Raw genomic sequence first — 15,595 nt, 5'->3', positions numbered from 1 at the left:
AAGATTGAGATCCAATAAAATGTAGAATACCACAAGTTCTGATTGAATAATTCGAGAAAAATGAAATCTGATGGGGACATGAGGTCCAAACTCAAGCACTGGAGTTCTTATAGAAACAAGCAAATAAACAGAAAAACTCAAGCACTAAAGTTCTTATTGAAATGGATATTCGATTACAGTCACAGTAACTTCACCATCTTAAATCCTAGGAGAACACAGAACCTAACAACCTAAGAAATCAGTACCATATTTTTCCCTCATGGAGTTGGCGCTGATCAACAGCGACTCGGCCAGGCTGGCGGCTCCACCGCGAGTGGGTATGATAAGAAGCGTGGTGATGTTACTGAAGATTGTCCCACTTTCCTGCCTAAAGCTTGGCCCTTAATTTAGGCTATGCATCCACCACTTATAAAAGCAAAACAAATATGAAATATTGCAATCGGAGCCGGGGCCCTCCATTGCCTGATCGCGTGCGTATGTGTTTGTGTGTGCATGCGCACACACGTGTGTGTGTGAGAGAGAGAGAGAGATGCAACATCTGCATGCGTTTTGATAGCTGTAATGTAACATAATCATACAAAAAGATTATTTGCCTTCACATTGTACATTTATCAACGGAGAACTGATAACTCCACTACAAATTACACTTCTATATAATTTCCAAGCAGGCTTCAATGATAACAGTTTCTTGAAGTACTTTGAATTGCCAAACCTTTCCACATGCGGCTGCTAATAAAGAAAGAGAAAATACCGTGTCAAAACCTGGATGGTGATCATCCTGTCCCTGACACACGTCCATTCAGAGCTGAATGTCGGGCTAGAACCAATGAGCTGCAGCAGCGGCACCATTCACCAAAAAACTGCATAGCGTCCCACTAAACAGGAGCATCTGACGTAGAAAAAAACTTCATCAACTTTGCATCTGACATCAAAGGACTTCTGTTTAATAGCAGCTATACACAGAATTAGCAAAATAAAATAGCTACTTGAGAAGAACAAAAAGCTTAGATTAGTTTGTACAAAAAAGGCCTTGGTGATTGTCTCCAAGTACAGAGCGTAGTTTACAGTATGGAGCATCCACATGAGAAGAAAAACCAAACAACTCCAGCGACCTGAACTGAGATGATATATGCATCATTCTTCTCTTCCAAACGCCCGATGACCTTCATATGGATGATACTTGTATTTGTTTAAAGTATCCTTGCATTGTGTGCATTCACTGCCTGATATCCGGGTGTTGTCTCTCCTCTACCTGGTCTCCCGTCGTCCTCTGGATTCTGCTCCACCATCTCGATCGTCTCCCTTGGCGCCGAATTCTACACACCTCCCATCCTTCTCCTCCTTCCATGTGCTCCAGAGTACCCAATCTGCACGTGATTTAGACAGACTAAAGATTAGGTTCACGTTCTTGCGACAAACTAAAAATTACAGTACATAGTTCATCGTCCAGATGGTTCAGAGACATAGTAAAAATAAAAATACAACAATGAATACTTGTGTTGAATCTGGAGGTTGAGAGAGGGGGTGGAGGAGGGAGTCGGATCTGGGGGTTGAGAGAGGGGGTGGCCATGAGTCACCTGCACAAACGGAGGCAGCCATGAGTCATCCCCAACGCTGCATCGTCCGTCCACGCGCTGAACATAGGGAGCAGCGTCTCCATGGCCTTCCTTGTTGTGCACAAGCAGAGATGAGTCGGGCCTGCACACAACAGCACGCACGCACACATCAAATCGAGAAGAAGAAGAAGAAGAGAAGGGGATGCACTCACACATCAAATGCTGTTCTTGGAGGGGATCCTGCTGGCTTGACCTGCCGTTGGAAGGAGGGGCTAGGGTTTCAGGCGGCGGTTGAGGTCGGACGCGGCGGCTAGGTCCTCTGCTGCTCGCTGCAGGCCAACCATGGTGGCGGCGTGAAACTGGGCTCCTCTGCAGCGACCGGAGATGAGACGAGATGGGGGAGGAAGAACGCGGGCGCGGGCTATGGAGTGAGGGAGAAGGTGGGGGCGGGGTCGGCACCGGGAGTGAGGGAGGAGATGGGGGCGGGCGGCGCCGGGATCGGGGAGGAGATGGGGGCGGGCGGCGCCGGGAGCCAGGGAGGAGGTTGGGGGTTGGAGGCATCGATCGTAGGGTTTTATTGGCACGTTTTTTTTCGTGGGTGGGTTGCGAGTTAACGAAGGTGGGAGGATGACAAAAAAAACCGAAGGTGGGAGGATGACGAAAAAAAACAGCGAAAATAAACCGCGCAGACTATTCACCAACTGCTCCATTAGGAGTAGAGACTATCACATTGCTATTGCTATTGACCATTCGTTAATGCATGAACGGCCAAGATAATCGGCCTTCACAGCTTCACCTCACGAGGAGCGACAGCTGAATACACGATTCCGCGGGTACCTCTCTACAATTGATTCCACCTCCAGCCGACGGCCCGGCCCCACCTGTCAGTACCCCTTTGCCCGCCGGGCCGCTTAACCCAAAAGCTTCAACCCGGCGGCTCCCTCCCCTCCCCCCCTCCGATCTCTCCAATTCAAACCCCACTCCTCCTCCCTCCACGCGCACGCCGGCGACGAGCATCCGCCGGCGGCTAGGGTTCCGCGCCCCGCGATGGAGGCATCCGGCTTCGGCCGCGACGCGGGGCCCCTCAACCGCGGCCCGGGCTCCGCGCCCCTCGCCTTCGGCGCCGGCGCGGCCACCGCCCCTTCTCCCGCGGCGCAGCCCGCCCCCGTGCAGTTCCCCTCGGCTCGCCCGGCCGCCCCCTTCGTGCCCCCCTCCTCGCGCTTCCCGAGCGCTCGCCCCCAGCTCTCCGCAGCGGCTCCCATCTCTCGCCCTACTTCTCCCATCCCCATACCGGCACCCTCCGCGCGCCCGGCGGCAGTTGCTCCCGGCGCCCCCGGTCCCGTGAGGTTTCCGAGCCCTCTTCGTGCCGTCGACCCAGGCGCGGCCGCCGCCACTGCTCGCCACGCCGCGCGCCATCTTCAGCCCCAGCCGAGGTGAGTGCTCCCCACCCCCCACCCCCGATGTGGTTTCTGTGTTGTTTGAGCTTTGCTGTCGAGCTGGCTGGCTAGTGTCGGTTAGGTTTCTGTTCTGTACTTGCTTTGCTGTTGCATCCAAGTAGCTGTAACTGTAAGTAGAGGCGTGTAGTAGCTTCAGAATCTGAAGCATAGTGTAGTTAGCGTTGTGCAGATATATTCCACTCGTGGTAGTTTCACATATTTGGTGATTGCATAGAGTATGATTTCCCCATTGGAGATGGTTAAATGCGCATATGAGTTTTTATTTGGTCGGATGCCTGTGACATTTGAGTATTAGCGCGTCATAGCAGCTCTAGTGATCTAGTTTCTACAATAGGGATTGTCCTAAGTTGATCGTTAGAGATCGTGGCATGGCACGAGGCAACCATGTAGCCAATTCACAAGACTTGGCGTGGCACGAAGCAACCATGTACTGCCTCTGTATCAAAATATAAGACGTTTTTTGGTTTTGCACAGGGCATAAAAAACGTCTTATATTTAGTTACGGAGGGAGTTGCCAATTCACAAGACTTAGGCACACTGGTGACTGTGTACCAAGTGAATGATATTGAGCAGGGTATAGCACATAAAAAGGAACATCTAAAATTGCATGTTGTTCAAGCCAACTCAAAATATCTGATAAGGTGCCTTGCTGCTGGAATGGTAGACTAAGTTCTAACTTTTTTGGTGGTTAATCACCTAATCCTAGCCCATCTGGTTGCAGTTCCAAACCTGCGATACCCATGGTACATTATTGATGGATTGTTTTCATGTTCGCATTCAGAGTAGCTGCACCATCCATAGGCAGGCCCATGCATCCTGGTATTTCCTCAAGGAGCAGGTCCCCGCCGAATCTATCAAATCAGCGTGTGAATGTTCCTCCAGAAAATGATAATGGTATGGGGCAAAGAAGGTCAAACTACTTCATGTTGTATCTCTCGTCAAGCTATCTGAATTCATAATGGACATCCAATATATTCCAGTCAATATCTTTAAAACATTTGTATACATGGCGTGCAGAAAATTTGTACATAAGGGCTTGATACGTAGATATAGGTCACTTAGCGACTGTTCTCCTTTAAGTCGTCCAAATGTTGTAGGTGGGACAATCCGTGTCAGTACAATGCAATCTTCTTCTGAAAGTTGCGCAATGAGCCACTGAGCCAAATATTCATCACTCTCTGCTGAACTCTAGGGTATGTTTGGATGGTGGACAAAGCTCACCCTGCCAATTTTCAGGTCATGACCAAAATTTTGGTCTTTGCTTGGATGGTTGCCAGTACTTTTGAAATGCCAACTTCTCTTTTGCCCACTCTAGTTCTTTTTTCTTGCCAATGTTAGCAAACTCATGGGTAAGCAAAAGCTTGACCAAACTTTGGCTAGCCAAATACTCCCTCCGTTCCCTAATATAAGACCTTTTAGCTATTTCAAAATATTGAATACATACATACTAAAATGAGTGTACATACATACTAAAATGTGTCTAGATACATACGACTCAAGAAAAAGCTAAAATGTCTTATATTAGGGAACGGAGGTAGTATTTGGTAGGGCAGCCTTGGGCAAAAACCAAAGGTACCAATGCTATTGTTTATACGTTATTTTGCCAGAAGGCCATGGTCAGAGAACAATACATCAATCACCGTCAGTTCTTAAATGAAAAATGGTGCATATCATTATATTAGGATACGCTACATGTTGTGTAGTTGATCTTAGCTGGCATGCTTGACATGTCTTTGTATGGACCACCCTACATGGATTATGGTTGCGTAGGGTCTGGAGAGGATTTTTCTGTTGGGTGTGAGTTCAGATGGGTTTCCCTGGCGCTTGCAACTATAACCTTGTGGGTACAGCTATCAGGGTTTTTAAATCTAATGTCTCTTCCATCGATAGGTTGGTAAACTATGCAGACCCGTTGTTTGAAAATGAAAGTGCGCAATCTTCAGTGCAAATGAGAATGCAACCTCCAGAGACCGGAAAGACAGCAAGATCACCACCATTAGACATGAGCAGACAGTTTAGACCATCATCAAGCCTTCCAAAATTTCCTCCTACGCAGCGTGCTGAGCCTCATGATTATGTGCAAATGTGAGTTCTTCGATAGAAATTGTCAACTAGTAATTGTTTACTCTAATTGTATTTTAAGTTTTATTAGTGTCTCACTGCAAATTATCTCATAAAAGAGTGTAGTACTGGTTACTTAGCTACTAATTAGTATTTCAGTACTAAATGTCACTGGTCGTGCTGTGCTGCTTATCTCCCTGTTTTTACTGATATTTCAGGCCTAATCTATCACCTTCCAAGTTTGGAATCCAGAACCAGTCTCCTTTTCATGATGCACATGCTACATTCTCTCCTCTTCTGAATAGCAATTTAGTTCCTGGTAGTGAGAGGCCCCGTCCTGCCTCAGGGACTAGTACATCTTCTTCATCAGTGCTTGGTGGTGCGGCTCAACAAGAGATGAACGATCATATGCGAGAACAAAGGTGCTGTCGGCTAGACTGTCGTAAACTGCCACATAGTTGACCTGAGCACCATTCTATTTTTGATTTTTTTGTGTTCATCAGTAGTATGCAGCCTGTATAGTCTTTATTTAAATAGTCTTTGGTGATACTAATTTGAGTCGAGAAAAGGAAAAACTTCTAGATAAAAAAATATTTATTGTGATTGTCTTGCGAGCTGTTCAAGTTTTTTTACTAGAAATATGCTCAACCTTGTGATGCTGGTAGGTTTGCGTGGAGTAACCCCTCTCCCCCTGCTGGGACATTCTTCCTATTCAAAAGAACTTTAGCAATGGATATAACGAACTTCCGCGCTGTAACATAATACTGCAATTGAACGTAAATTTGCTTCTGTGATCACATTTATTACCTGGATCACTGTAAAATCATTGGTTAATGCCATCTCTTGTGCTTGTGCTCCTGTTGGTACTTATGCGTTTATGGCTCTGTAATATTTTCTTCCTTTTATCCTTCTGTAGATTCTCAGCTCCACTTCAAAGTCGAACAATGGATCATAGCATTTCAAAAAGGTCTAGGTCACCTACTTTATCCTATGAGGATGTTGATGGTGCTGAAGCTCGTCATGGCACTGGTGCAAATGCTAGAAGGTACTACTATCTACTGATTGCCATTTCTTTATGGCGTGCCTGTTTTCTTCTGTTGCTGCATAAATAATTAAATATACATGTGATCTCCTAACTCCTAAGTGCTTCAACACCCCACAACGTATGTATATATAGGTAATCACTGCTACTTTGAATTCGTATAAATATCCTGGACTGGAGAAAGTTAGATAATCATGATCATCCATTGGAAAATCAATTCAGTATGGAAATGGGTAAAATGCTGGGCATAGTCATTTTTGGGCATGGGTTACCAAACAAAACATGACACACCTGTTATTACGTAACGTGTTTTCTTTACTTGGTCGGTTTGTTACCAAACTGAATCAAGAATACGAACATGGAGACGGTCTTCTCTACACAGTTTTTGGAAAATTTATTTTCCTTGTAGCTTTTAGTCTCGCTAAAGGAATATTAAGCAACTAGTGTTTTATTCGAGCTCTTAAAATGTGGAAACCCTCAATAGTATGCACTAACCTTTCGTGCTAATTCTTTTTTTTTTTCTCTTCATTTTTAGTGACTTCTTTTTTTCGAAATGTGAGCTGTGAAATTCTTCTTTACTATTTGTCTACTAACCTTTTTCGGTTTTCGGTTTAGGGTTTGGTTCCTGTGAGTGCTAATTCTAAAGCCTGAAATCTGGCATTTAAAATGATTAGTTGCATTAGTGATGTATTGTGGACTTGTGGCTAATGCATAAAGCATTTTCCTGCTGCTTCCTTTACAGACTGATAAACTATGCGGATACCTTGGTTGATGATGTAAGTATTGAAACTTCAAAAAGGATGAGGGCTCCTTCATCTGAATTCACGAACATGCCCAAGTCTCCACCTTCAGATATTAGAGACAACATTAGGCCGGCACCTGCAGGTTTTGGCAGCAGTAATGTTGCAGCCCAGAATCTTCGTTCACAGGCTGATATCCAGAGGTAAATCCTTCGAGTTTATTTTGCTGTATGTCAGTTTTAGTTATTAGTTTTGATAAAAGATGCAATAACGACTAAAATAAATAAATTATGACCAGCAAGAGCACAATCTAACACATCTACCATATTTATGCCTAGGAGCGGTAGTTAGTAAACGAATTGATCTGTTACTGTGCTTGCTTATCTTTTACTTTATGGCATTTAGCAGTTGACTTTGTTGCTATTATTACAGGTCTGAAGCATCCCTTCTCAAGGTTGGAAGTCAAATAAAATCTCGCATTGGTGATGTGCGTTCACCACCTTATCAGCAGTTCCGTCCTTCAGATACTTATTCAAAAGAATATAGTACACCTACATTTTCTCCACCAAAGCCTTCGATTCTCAATTCTAGGGGCGTGACCCCTCCTTTGGATGACGGTGACGACTTTATCCCTTCAACTGAACTTGAGAGGTGCTTATGCCAGCTTCATAATGTGGCAAACCCTTTTTTTTCATCAAATATACTGTTTGTTGTTATTGACTCATGTAACATTTGCTGTAGAGAAAAACAGGCAAAAGCCAAGCGTTTGGCTCGTTTCAATGTTGAACTAAGCAGGCCAGTGGAAAACATCAATGATCTCGCAAAAGCGGACAAACAGAAACAAGCCTCTTCAATGGGAAAAGTTCCAGTCAAATCAAATGATAGTACTATGGCTGACATGGACCCCCCAGAGTTAGCCGCAATTCTTGGGCTTTGTTCCTATATGTGCCCAGGTGATTCCTGCACTAGATCATATCACTTGTTTTTGCGCAATGTTATCTTGGTCATTCTCAACTCTTCAATGTATTTTCTTAACCATGCTACTTACAAACATGTATTCATGCTTTGTTTCTAGAGCCTGAAAGGGCGGAGCGCGAGAGAAAGGGAGATCTTGATAGGTACGAGAGGTTAGGTGGAGACAGAAACCAAACCACCGAGCTTCTTGCTGTTAAAAAGGTATATAATGTTTACCTTATCACCTGCCAGGATGACAGGATTCTATCTGAATTTATCTCTCATCACCAGTAACAGGAAGCATGATGGAAGTTATTATCTAATTGATACAGTATACTAGGACTGCTGAGAGAGATGCAGAGTTGATCAGGCCTCTGCCAGTTCTGCAGAAGACCATGTCATACCTTCTTAGTTTGCTGGATCACACATATGATGATAGTTTCTTGGGCTTATACAACTTCTTGTGGGATAGGATGCGAGCGATAAGAATGGATCTTAGAATGCAACATTTCTTCAATCAAGAGGCTATTTCTATGCTCGAGCAAATGGTAATTCCAATTTTTTATTATTTTTCCCACTGTCCGTAAATGTTTTTTTCTTTGGGTAAACTTATTTCCCAGTAAGTTTCGTCGTGAACTTTTCTTTTCTTTTCTTTTCTTGACCAGATAAGGCTCCACATTGTAGCAATGCACGAGTTATGTGAGTACAGCAAAGGAGAAGGTTTTTCAGAGGGTTTTGATGCACACCTCAACATTGAGCAGATGAACAAAACATCAGTTGAGCTATTTCAAATGTATGAAGACCATAGGAGAAATGGTGTGTTCTTCTCAACAGAACAGGAGTTCCGGGGTTATTATGCACTGCTCAAGTTAGACAAGCATCCTGGTTACAAGGTGAGGTGAATTGAGTGGGTCTTGTTGTTTTCTGCTGTTTTGCTGACTTCTGTGTACATCTGAATCAGGTTGAACCTTCTGAGTTATCTCTGGACCTTGCTAAGATGTCTCGTGAAATTAGAGGCAGCCCAGACGTCTTGTTTGCAAGAGAAGTTGCAAGGTAGTCATACCTTATGGCATAATTAGAATTATTGGGTCTTTACTAACTTTGATTTGACTTAACACCAACTTTTGTCATGCAATTCAGAGCATGCAGAATGGGAAACTACATTGCTTTCTTCCGGCTTGCAAGGAAAGCAACATATTTGCAGGCTTGTTTGATGCATGCTCACTTCGCGAAGGTAGAATAGTTTGTCGATGAAAGGCTGTTAATTTTTGTACCATATCTTTTTACTGAAATTATTTGTTCAAATATGCACATACTTCTAGTTCTCTATTGTGCATCTATGCTGGCAAGTATTGTAATAATAAAAGGTGTTACCAGAATTCAGAACTGACAGTTTCTCATTGTAGTTAGTAGGACCTGCTGTTGTTTTTCACAAGACAAAAAGGTGCTTGGTAGCACAATAAAATTCTTAACTTTTGTCATGTTTCCATTGTACTGTAAGCTGATTCAGCCCTAGCTAGCTAGAGGAAGTAGTGGGATCTATCAACCCTTCAAATTTTTGAAACAACCATTGTACTTGACTACTTGTTACAGTTTACATATACGTCTATATAGTATATGAAAATGTGACAGTAATAATTGATCGCACAGGGTAAAAATTATGGATCCGCCACTATCTGGCATTGACGAGTTCTCCCTGGCCAGTATTGTACTCCCTCCGTATCAAAATATAAGACGTTTTGGTAGGTTAGTTTAGCCTACAAAAACGTCTTATATTTTGGTACAGAGGTAGTACTTCTTTACATTTATAATACGTTCTGTATTAGTTAAAGTATTCTTATGTTTTGACAAGTCACTAATCAAAATTTCTGGAAACAATGGTTGATGTGAACATTAGTTCATGGCACTGCTGCCATAGAGAGTAGAGCCAAGCAGTATGACTTAAAGCCCAAAGGGAATGAAGCCAATATGGTATTAGAAGGAGATAGAATGACATAAATTTGGATGAGAGAACTAGACGGGTTCAGAGTTAGCAAATGGAGCTGTGCATGATTCATTTCTTGCTTGATCTGAAAGATTATCAATTTATCATGTTGCTACTTAACCTCACCCTTAATACTTGAGACTCTTTCTTGTAAACGAATCGAACTCTTATCTCTACCTCTTCCCTAATTATCCTCCATACTACTGATGCATCATCCGTTCCTGCTAATTGATAAACTACGCATGCTGGACTTAATATCTTTAACATCGAGCTTTCCTAAATCCTACAGTAATAAACTACCATCTCGCTTTAATCTCTACTTCGTTGTCTGTACTCTCAAACATTAGTATGGCCATTGTTTTGTCCCAGCCGTTTTCTCGGCACTGTCAATCGAAGCCATGCTGTATGTGTGGTGAGATCACAATGGACAGGTCAGGATGTCCTCACGTTGCTGCTGTCTGGTGCACGTTCGCCGTGCCGTGGGCAGTTTCCACGACATCTGGCCATGCTAAGGGCTGCTTCTCATCACCATCAACTGTCGTTGGAGTCTTGCTGATATCACGCGAAATGCAACACTGGCATTGAGCCCTTGGCTTGCTGAGGTCACCAAGGATTTCAATGTAGCCGCCTGGCCAACATCCTGTAGGTCGATGACTACCTGCTTTTACAGGAAGGGTGTAATGACATGAACCTCAGGGGATGTCATTGCGTTTTGTTCAGAACTTCAGATCAACCAAGACAGAATTAAGTCTCTCACACTTAATGCCGTCTAGCATGAGTTTTAGTCTACTTCTTCCATACCATGATCCTCTTCAAGTTATGGTGCAACACTGGTAGATCTATTCTGCCCCTTTAGGAATTGTGGATATGCCTGTTTGACCATAGACCACAGTTCTGCTCCTGTACTGTATTAGGGCCACTTATCAGATATACTTTGTTGTTCTGTGCAGAGGAAATTGTTTTAATAGTATTATCTTTCACTATTCGCTACCTCTGGTGTACTCCCAGGTTCCATGTAGTACGCTAATTGTTTGTCAGTTCACACTTTTCTAAAGCTTAACACATTTCTTCTACCCAGGTAAGAAGGCAAGCTCTGGCTTCCTTGCACAGTGGTCTGCAGATTGGCCAAGGCATCCCTATTTCACATGTCGTGGAGTGGCTTGCAATGGAGGTAAGAGTTCTCTTATTCAAACAGTAAATTATTCATTATGGAAAAATTGATATCATCTTGTGTCTTTCTTTTTCAGGATGAGGACATTGAAAGTCTCTTAGAACACCATGGTTTTGGATCAAAGCAGTATGAAGGACCGTACCTAGTGAAAGAAGGGCCTTTTCTTAACAGTGAGAGCGATTTTCCATCTGGTTGTTCTGAACTTGTGCACTCGAAGAAATCACAGAGAATAGTCGATGATGTATCTTCTGGTCCAGTTTGTGCTCCCACTGGTCAAAAAGCGACTGTTGCACCATATTCTGTCGGGTTTCCTTCCCCAGCTAGCAAAAGAGAGCCGGTTCCACCACGGTCTGCCCTTGTGATTCCTGTTAGTGCGAAAAAAGAGTTTGGCCCATCGTTTTCTGGACCTGTTTCTCCCACTTCTAGCGGACAGATTACCTCGCCGTATTCTGGTCTGTTTTCTCCAAAAGCTGGCAATAAACAGTTCAATTCAACATATTCAAGTCCTATTTCCCCAACTGGTAGCAGAAAGGGAAGTGTTCCAGTTATTCTTAGCACTTCTCCGCGTGCTACCAAGCACGCACTCTCGCACACAGGATGGATGGATGACCAGAGAGTAGCTTCACCGAAAGCAAAAGGCAAGATCACGATGACTGATGATTTCATAATATCTGAAGACCAGAATGGTGATTTTGTGGACTTCTCGAGAGAACAAATGGAGATACCGCAGTCAGAAGCCTACACTCAACATGTTGATGCTTTGGTGGCAACCATAGTCTCACATCCTCTAGCAGATGTTGTATCCTCAGATTACGCCCATATGCATGAAGAGGAAGATGAGCTCAGGGCACATGGCTCTGGCAGTGATACAGATTTGGATGATGAAAGTCCATCATGTCATCAAGTCAATCTAATAGAACGTGTGGGGCCTACAGGTTCCCTATTGCCTGGTCATGAGGATGGAGATTACCAAAATAATAATGAAACAACATATGACTCGTTACCAATTGTTGTGTCTCCAAAGAAAACAATTTCAGATGAAAGGCTAAAGATGATACTGAGGTTGGTTTTGTTATCCTTGATCTATGTCACTAATTCTTTAATGTACCAAACCTTTGTCCTACTGTGATCATACAGGAAATGGAGGCAGCGTGCTGCGGATCAGAGATCTCTGAGAGAGCAGAAAAATGCCCTTGCTATTGCAGCATTGAATTCTCTGTCACTTGGACCACCAGTTCACCAAACCGCAGTGGTAAGTCTACTATAGACATGTTCTATTTTTATTTCAAGGCTTGGTGTTTTCTGCAATTTATTTCGATGATTTGTAAGTCCATGATAAATGATCGCTTTTCTACAATGAAGGTGCCAAAGCATGCAGTCCACGAGCTAGATATTGGCCATGCCTTTAAAGAAAGATACACACGGCAACAAAGATCTTGGTCACGACTAAATGTCTCAGAGTTGGCTGGTCCTATTTTAACTGAAAGGAAACCTGATGCTAGGTGCATCTGCTGGAAGATGCTAGTACTTGTCCCACCAGGTGCCATGAAATCTCAGAGCAACAATGTTGCCTCAAGATGGTTACTCAAAAAGCTCATGGGTTCTGGAAGTGAAGATAATGGATTGCTTCTTACTTCAGCAGACCTCTCAATTTGGAGAACGTGGCTCAGTTCTCCGAGTGTATGCTGCCTATCTGTTGTCAGGGCCAGTGACCAACAAGTTATTGGTAACGAAATTGCTGACAGCACAAACTGTATAGTATTTGTGGTATCTGAAAGCATTCCGTGGGAAATGCAGAAGGCACGATTTAGCAGTCTGTTAGCCTCCATACCTCCTCAATCTTGTCTCCCTCTTCTGATTTTAAGTGGTGACACATATAATGAAGGGTATGATTATGCGTCACAAAATGTCATTGATAAGCTTGGCGTCAGCGGTCTGAGTGAAGGAAAGATTGCTTCATCCTTGGTTGTTTTTCTAGCTGGAAGCTGCACTGAAGGTTATATCAATGGCTTCTTTGACGATGACAAGCTGCGAGAAGGTTTAAAGTGGATGGCGAACAGTTTTCCTCTACAGCCTGATGTCATCCTCGTGAAGACACATGAGTTACTTCTGAATTACTTGAACCCATCACTTGAGCTACTTAACAAGCGTGTTGCGCCTGAAGTTGGTCCTGAGCATTGCATCTCAGTATTCAACAACGCTGTCAGCCAGCTTGGAGAAGAAATTTTAGCTGCAGCATACAGAAGTCCTAATCAGTGGCCAACTCTTGAGATTGATCTTCTGGAGAGATCGAGCAGCGAGAGGATGTTCACAGAAATGTTCTTACCTAGCATTGGATGGTCATCGCCGTCAAGAATCCAGCCGCTGGTGGAATCCGTAAAGAGTTTGCAGCTTCCAGGGTTCAGTGACGACCTGTCTTGGCTAAAACAAGGATCTTACATGGGCAGGCAGATTCAAGATCAGAAGCTATATCTTGAGGAGTGCTTGACGAGATATCTGACCCAATCGGCTCGGTTGTTAAATGGAGCCCAGGCAGTTGCGGAGGCAAAGATTATGGTGCAGAAAGGTGTTGATCTTGAGCTCCGTGACTCGAATCACTATCTTGTGCCGAACTGGGTTACTATCTTCCGGCGGATCTACAACTGGAGGTTAGCGAGGCTTTCTACCGGAGATTTCTCAGAAGCTTATGTCCTGAGTCAGCGTCTTTACCAGCCTCCTGCAGCTGATTCCGATGGTGCAACACAGCATGGGCTCACTGCGAACAGCGATATTATAGGCGAAGCGCCCATTTTGGAGGACCATGACATGATGCCCGCTGTGCCATCTGGGCTCTCGCTAGACGAGATCATTGAGGTGAGTTGTGACCTTGATTCTGACAGTCCTCCATCGCTGAGACCTCCGCCACCACCGTTGCCAACCCCAGCATACGACGAACCTCAGGCACTGGCACACATCAATGGTGAGGTAAGCCCAGTGCATGGAGCTACCGATGACAACATGCACGACGCACCAAGAAGAGTGGAGCTAAGAGATTTGGTTCCACTCAAATGGGACGATGAGCTTGCCAAGCTAGAGCAGCAGTGCGCCAAGCTGCAGTCCAAGATCGATGAGAAGCTCTTTATATACTTCTGAGCTGCCGAGCCTTTGAAAGGCAGCGACGCTTGGTGTAACTTGTAACATTGGATATCATTGAGTGATAGAACATTGTTTTGTTAAGGGAATGTCTATTTAACATTTGACTGATTTCTAATTGGATTACATTCAAATCTCCTAACAAATAAGCAGATGACGCATGTATGTCCAAACACAGCCGACCATTGTATGTCTGTAACACCAACAAAACGGGTGGGGCTACAAATTATGACCCGGTTGCTATAAATCATCGCGTTGCTTTCAGAATATCTTTTACATGAACTCGTCTTCTTTTGCTCACATCAGGAACTCTCCTACTCCTTTTGCCCATCCTTCTGGTGTACAGACAACTTTTACATGAACTTGTCTGCCGAAAACATCAAAGAATCAAGTGAAAAAAATGGAATCATCGGGTTCTAAGGGACTGAAAGCAACGCTGAAATTTATTTAGATCAGGGTAAAAACAGTGAACCGACAGGAAATACAGAGTTAAAAAAGCATTGTAAATAGTACACATGAACATAAGGGTGTACAGTAAGTACACATGAAAATATGTGCTGCATTACAGTGTAATGTAGCTGCAATTTACATTGTCAGAAAACCAGGAAAATGGTGATAAAGCATGGATTATGATAAATGTGGGATATTACATTGTAAGGCAAATGAGGATATACAGTGAAAAAATCAGACGAATTCCACTGTAAGTACGTACAGTATATACAATGTAATAATGGGGTATTTACAGAGTGTAACTCCCTAAAAAATCTTAGGTATTCCACTGTAATACTTGCAAGCTTTACAGTGACTATGCAGTAAATTACACTGTAAACTAGGGGATATTACAGTGAAATGAAACTGAAAAGGCACACTGTAGGAATGACAACAATGAAGTAGGCACAAAGACAACATTTCAGACACATCAGAGAAAAAAATACTGAATAAATCAGTGGAAATTGCAGTGCAAACACCAAGGAATGACAACAGTGAATAATCACAGGAAATTACAGTGCGAACACCAAGGATTTACGGTGACTAAAGCTCTGGAATTACACTATACAATCTAAGGAATTACTCTGAAAGTAAAGTACAGTGAAGGTACACAATGAAGGTATTCTGGAATTACACAGGGGAGGAAATACTCTGATAATTACAATTAAATTGCAGAGGAAACCCACTGAAATTCCATGAGACGAGCAAACAAATAATAAGATACAAAAGAAAAATATATTAATTATGAGCTAAATAGAGAACTACAACACTGGAAAACTGCAGTGCAACTTTAAAGAGAAGAACAGACTAAAGCCACGCGAGAGATTAGTATAACAAGGGGAACTGGCCGCATTCCCTCTTCCAGCACATGATAATTTCCTCTTCAATGATTTCACTTTATGAAAAAACAAAAAAGACAAGGGTCAATCCAAAGAAAGATCGTCAAAAACATAATCACCTACTTCCAGAAAAAAAAAGCACAAACATGATTCATATAGAACTTGAATAG

The 15,595-nt window shown here is 43.3% G+C and overlaps 1 protein-coding gene and 1 long non-coding RNA gene across 7 annotated transcripts; one reads left to right on the top strand and one right to left on the bottom strand.

Annotated features, from left to right (window-relative positions):
* Positions 1-754: 754 nt before the first annotated feature.
* LOC109744644 (uncharacterized) lies at positions 755-2,140 on the bottom strand. 2 transcript variants are annotated; one of them, XR_012201906.1, is made up of 4 exons: positions 1,769-2,138; positions 1,578-1,698; positions 1,113-1,367; positions 755-889 (listed from the first exon to the last, which is right to left on the bottom strand). It is a non-coding gene; the product is annotated as an uncharacterized lncRNA (long non-coding RNA). The 2 variants fall into 2 exon arrangements; XR_012201905.1 differs by lacking the exon at positions 755-889 and having other exon boundaries at positions 987-1,367; positions 1,769-2,140.
* Positions 2,141-2,513: 373 nt separating this feature from the next.
* LOC109744646 (SAC3 family protein B) lies at positions 2,514-14,270 on the top strand. Of its 5 annotated transcripts, XM_020303801.4 has the most exons (17): positions 2,514-2,989; positions 3,795-3,923; positions 4,904-5,098; positions 5,293-5,496; positions 5,991-6,119; positions 6,859-7,059; positions 7,289-7,507; positions 7,598-7,809; positions 7,932-8,032; positions 8,143-8,358; positions 8,476-8,703; positions 8,772-8,863; positions 8,951-9,044; positions 10,873-10,965; positions 11,042-12,027; positions 12,103-12,217; positions 12,328-14,270. In XM_020303801.4, exons 1-17 carry the CDS (start codon positions 2,604-2,606, stop codon positions 14,095-14,097), a joined length of 5,370 nt encoding a protein of 1,789 aa, XP_020159390.1. In that variant the 5' UTR covers positions 2,514-2,603; the 3' UTR covers positions 14,098-14,270. The 5 variants fall into 5 exon arrangements, with proteins under 5 accessions (XP_020159390.1, XP_045088589.1, XP_045088590.1 ...); XM_045232654.2 differs by lacking the exon at positions 3,795-3,923 and having other exon boundaries at positions 2,526-2,989; XM_045232657.2 differs by lacking the exon at positions 2,514-2,989 and having other exon boundaries at positions 3,816-3,907.
* Positions 14,271-15,595: the final 1,325 nt, after the last annotated feature.

Source organism: Aegilops tauschii, chromosome 2 (assembly GCF_002575655.3).
Source record: "Aegilops tauschii subsp. strangulata cultivar AL8/78 chromosome 2, Aet v6.0, whole genome shotgun sequence".
Classification (NCBI taxonomy): domain Eukaryota; kingdom Viridiplantae; phylum Streptophyta; class Magnoliopsida; order Poales; family Poaceae; genus Aegilops; species Aegilops tauschii.
The sequence above is the reverse complement of the archived record's forward strand: the minus strand, read 5'-3'. Positions and strand labels throughout refer to the sequence as shown.

Bases quoted from the DNA above. Each gene is read 5' to 3' on its own strand.
- LOC109744646 (XM_020303801.4), top strand. From the start codon at position 2,604: ATGGAGGCATCCGGCTTCGGCCGCGACGCGGGGCCCCTCAACCGCGGC. The intron at 6,120-6,858 runs GTACTACTATCT...CTTCCTTTACAG, and splicing joins ACTGGTGCAAATGCTAGAAG to ACTGATAAACTATGCGGATA. The intron at 7,810-7,931 runs GTGATTCCTGCA...CTTTGTTTCTAG, and splicing joins TTGTTCCTATATGTGCCCAG to AGCCTGAAAGGGCGGAGCGC.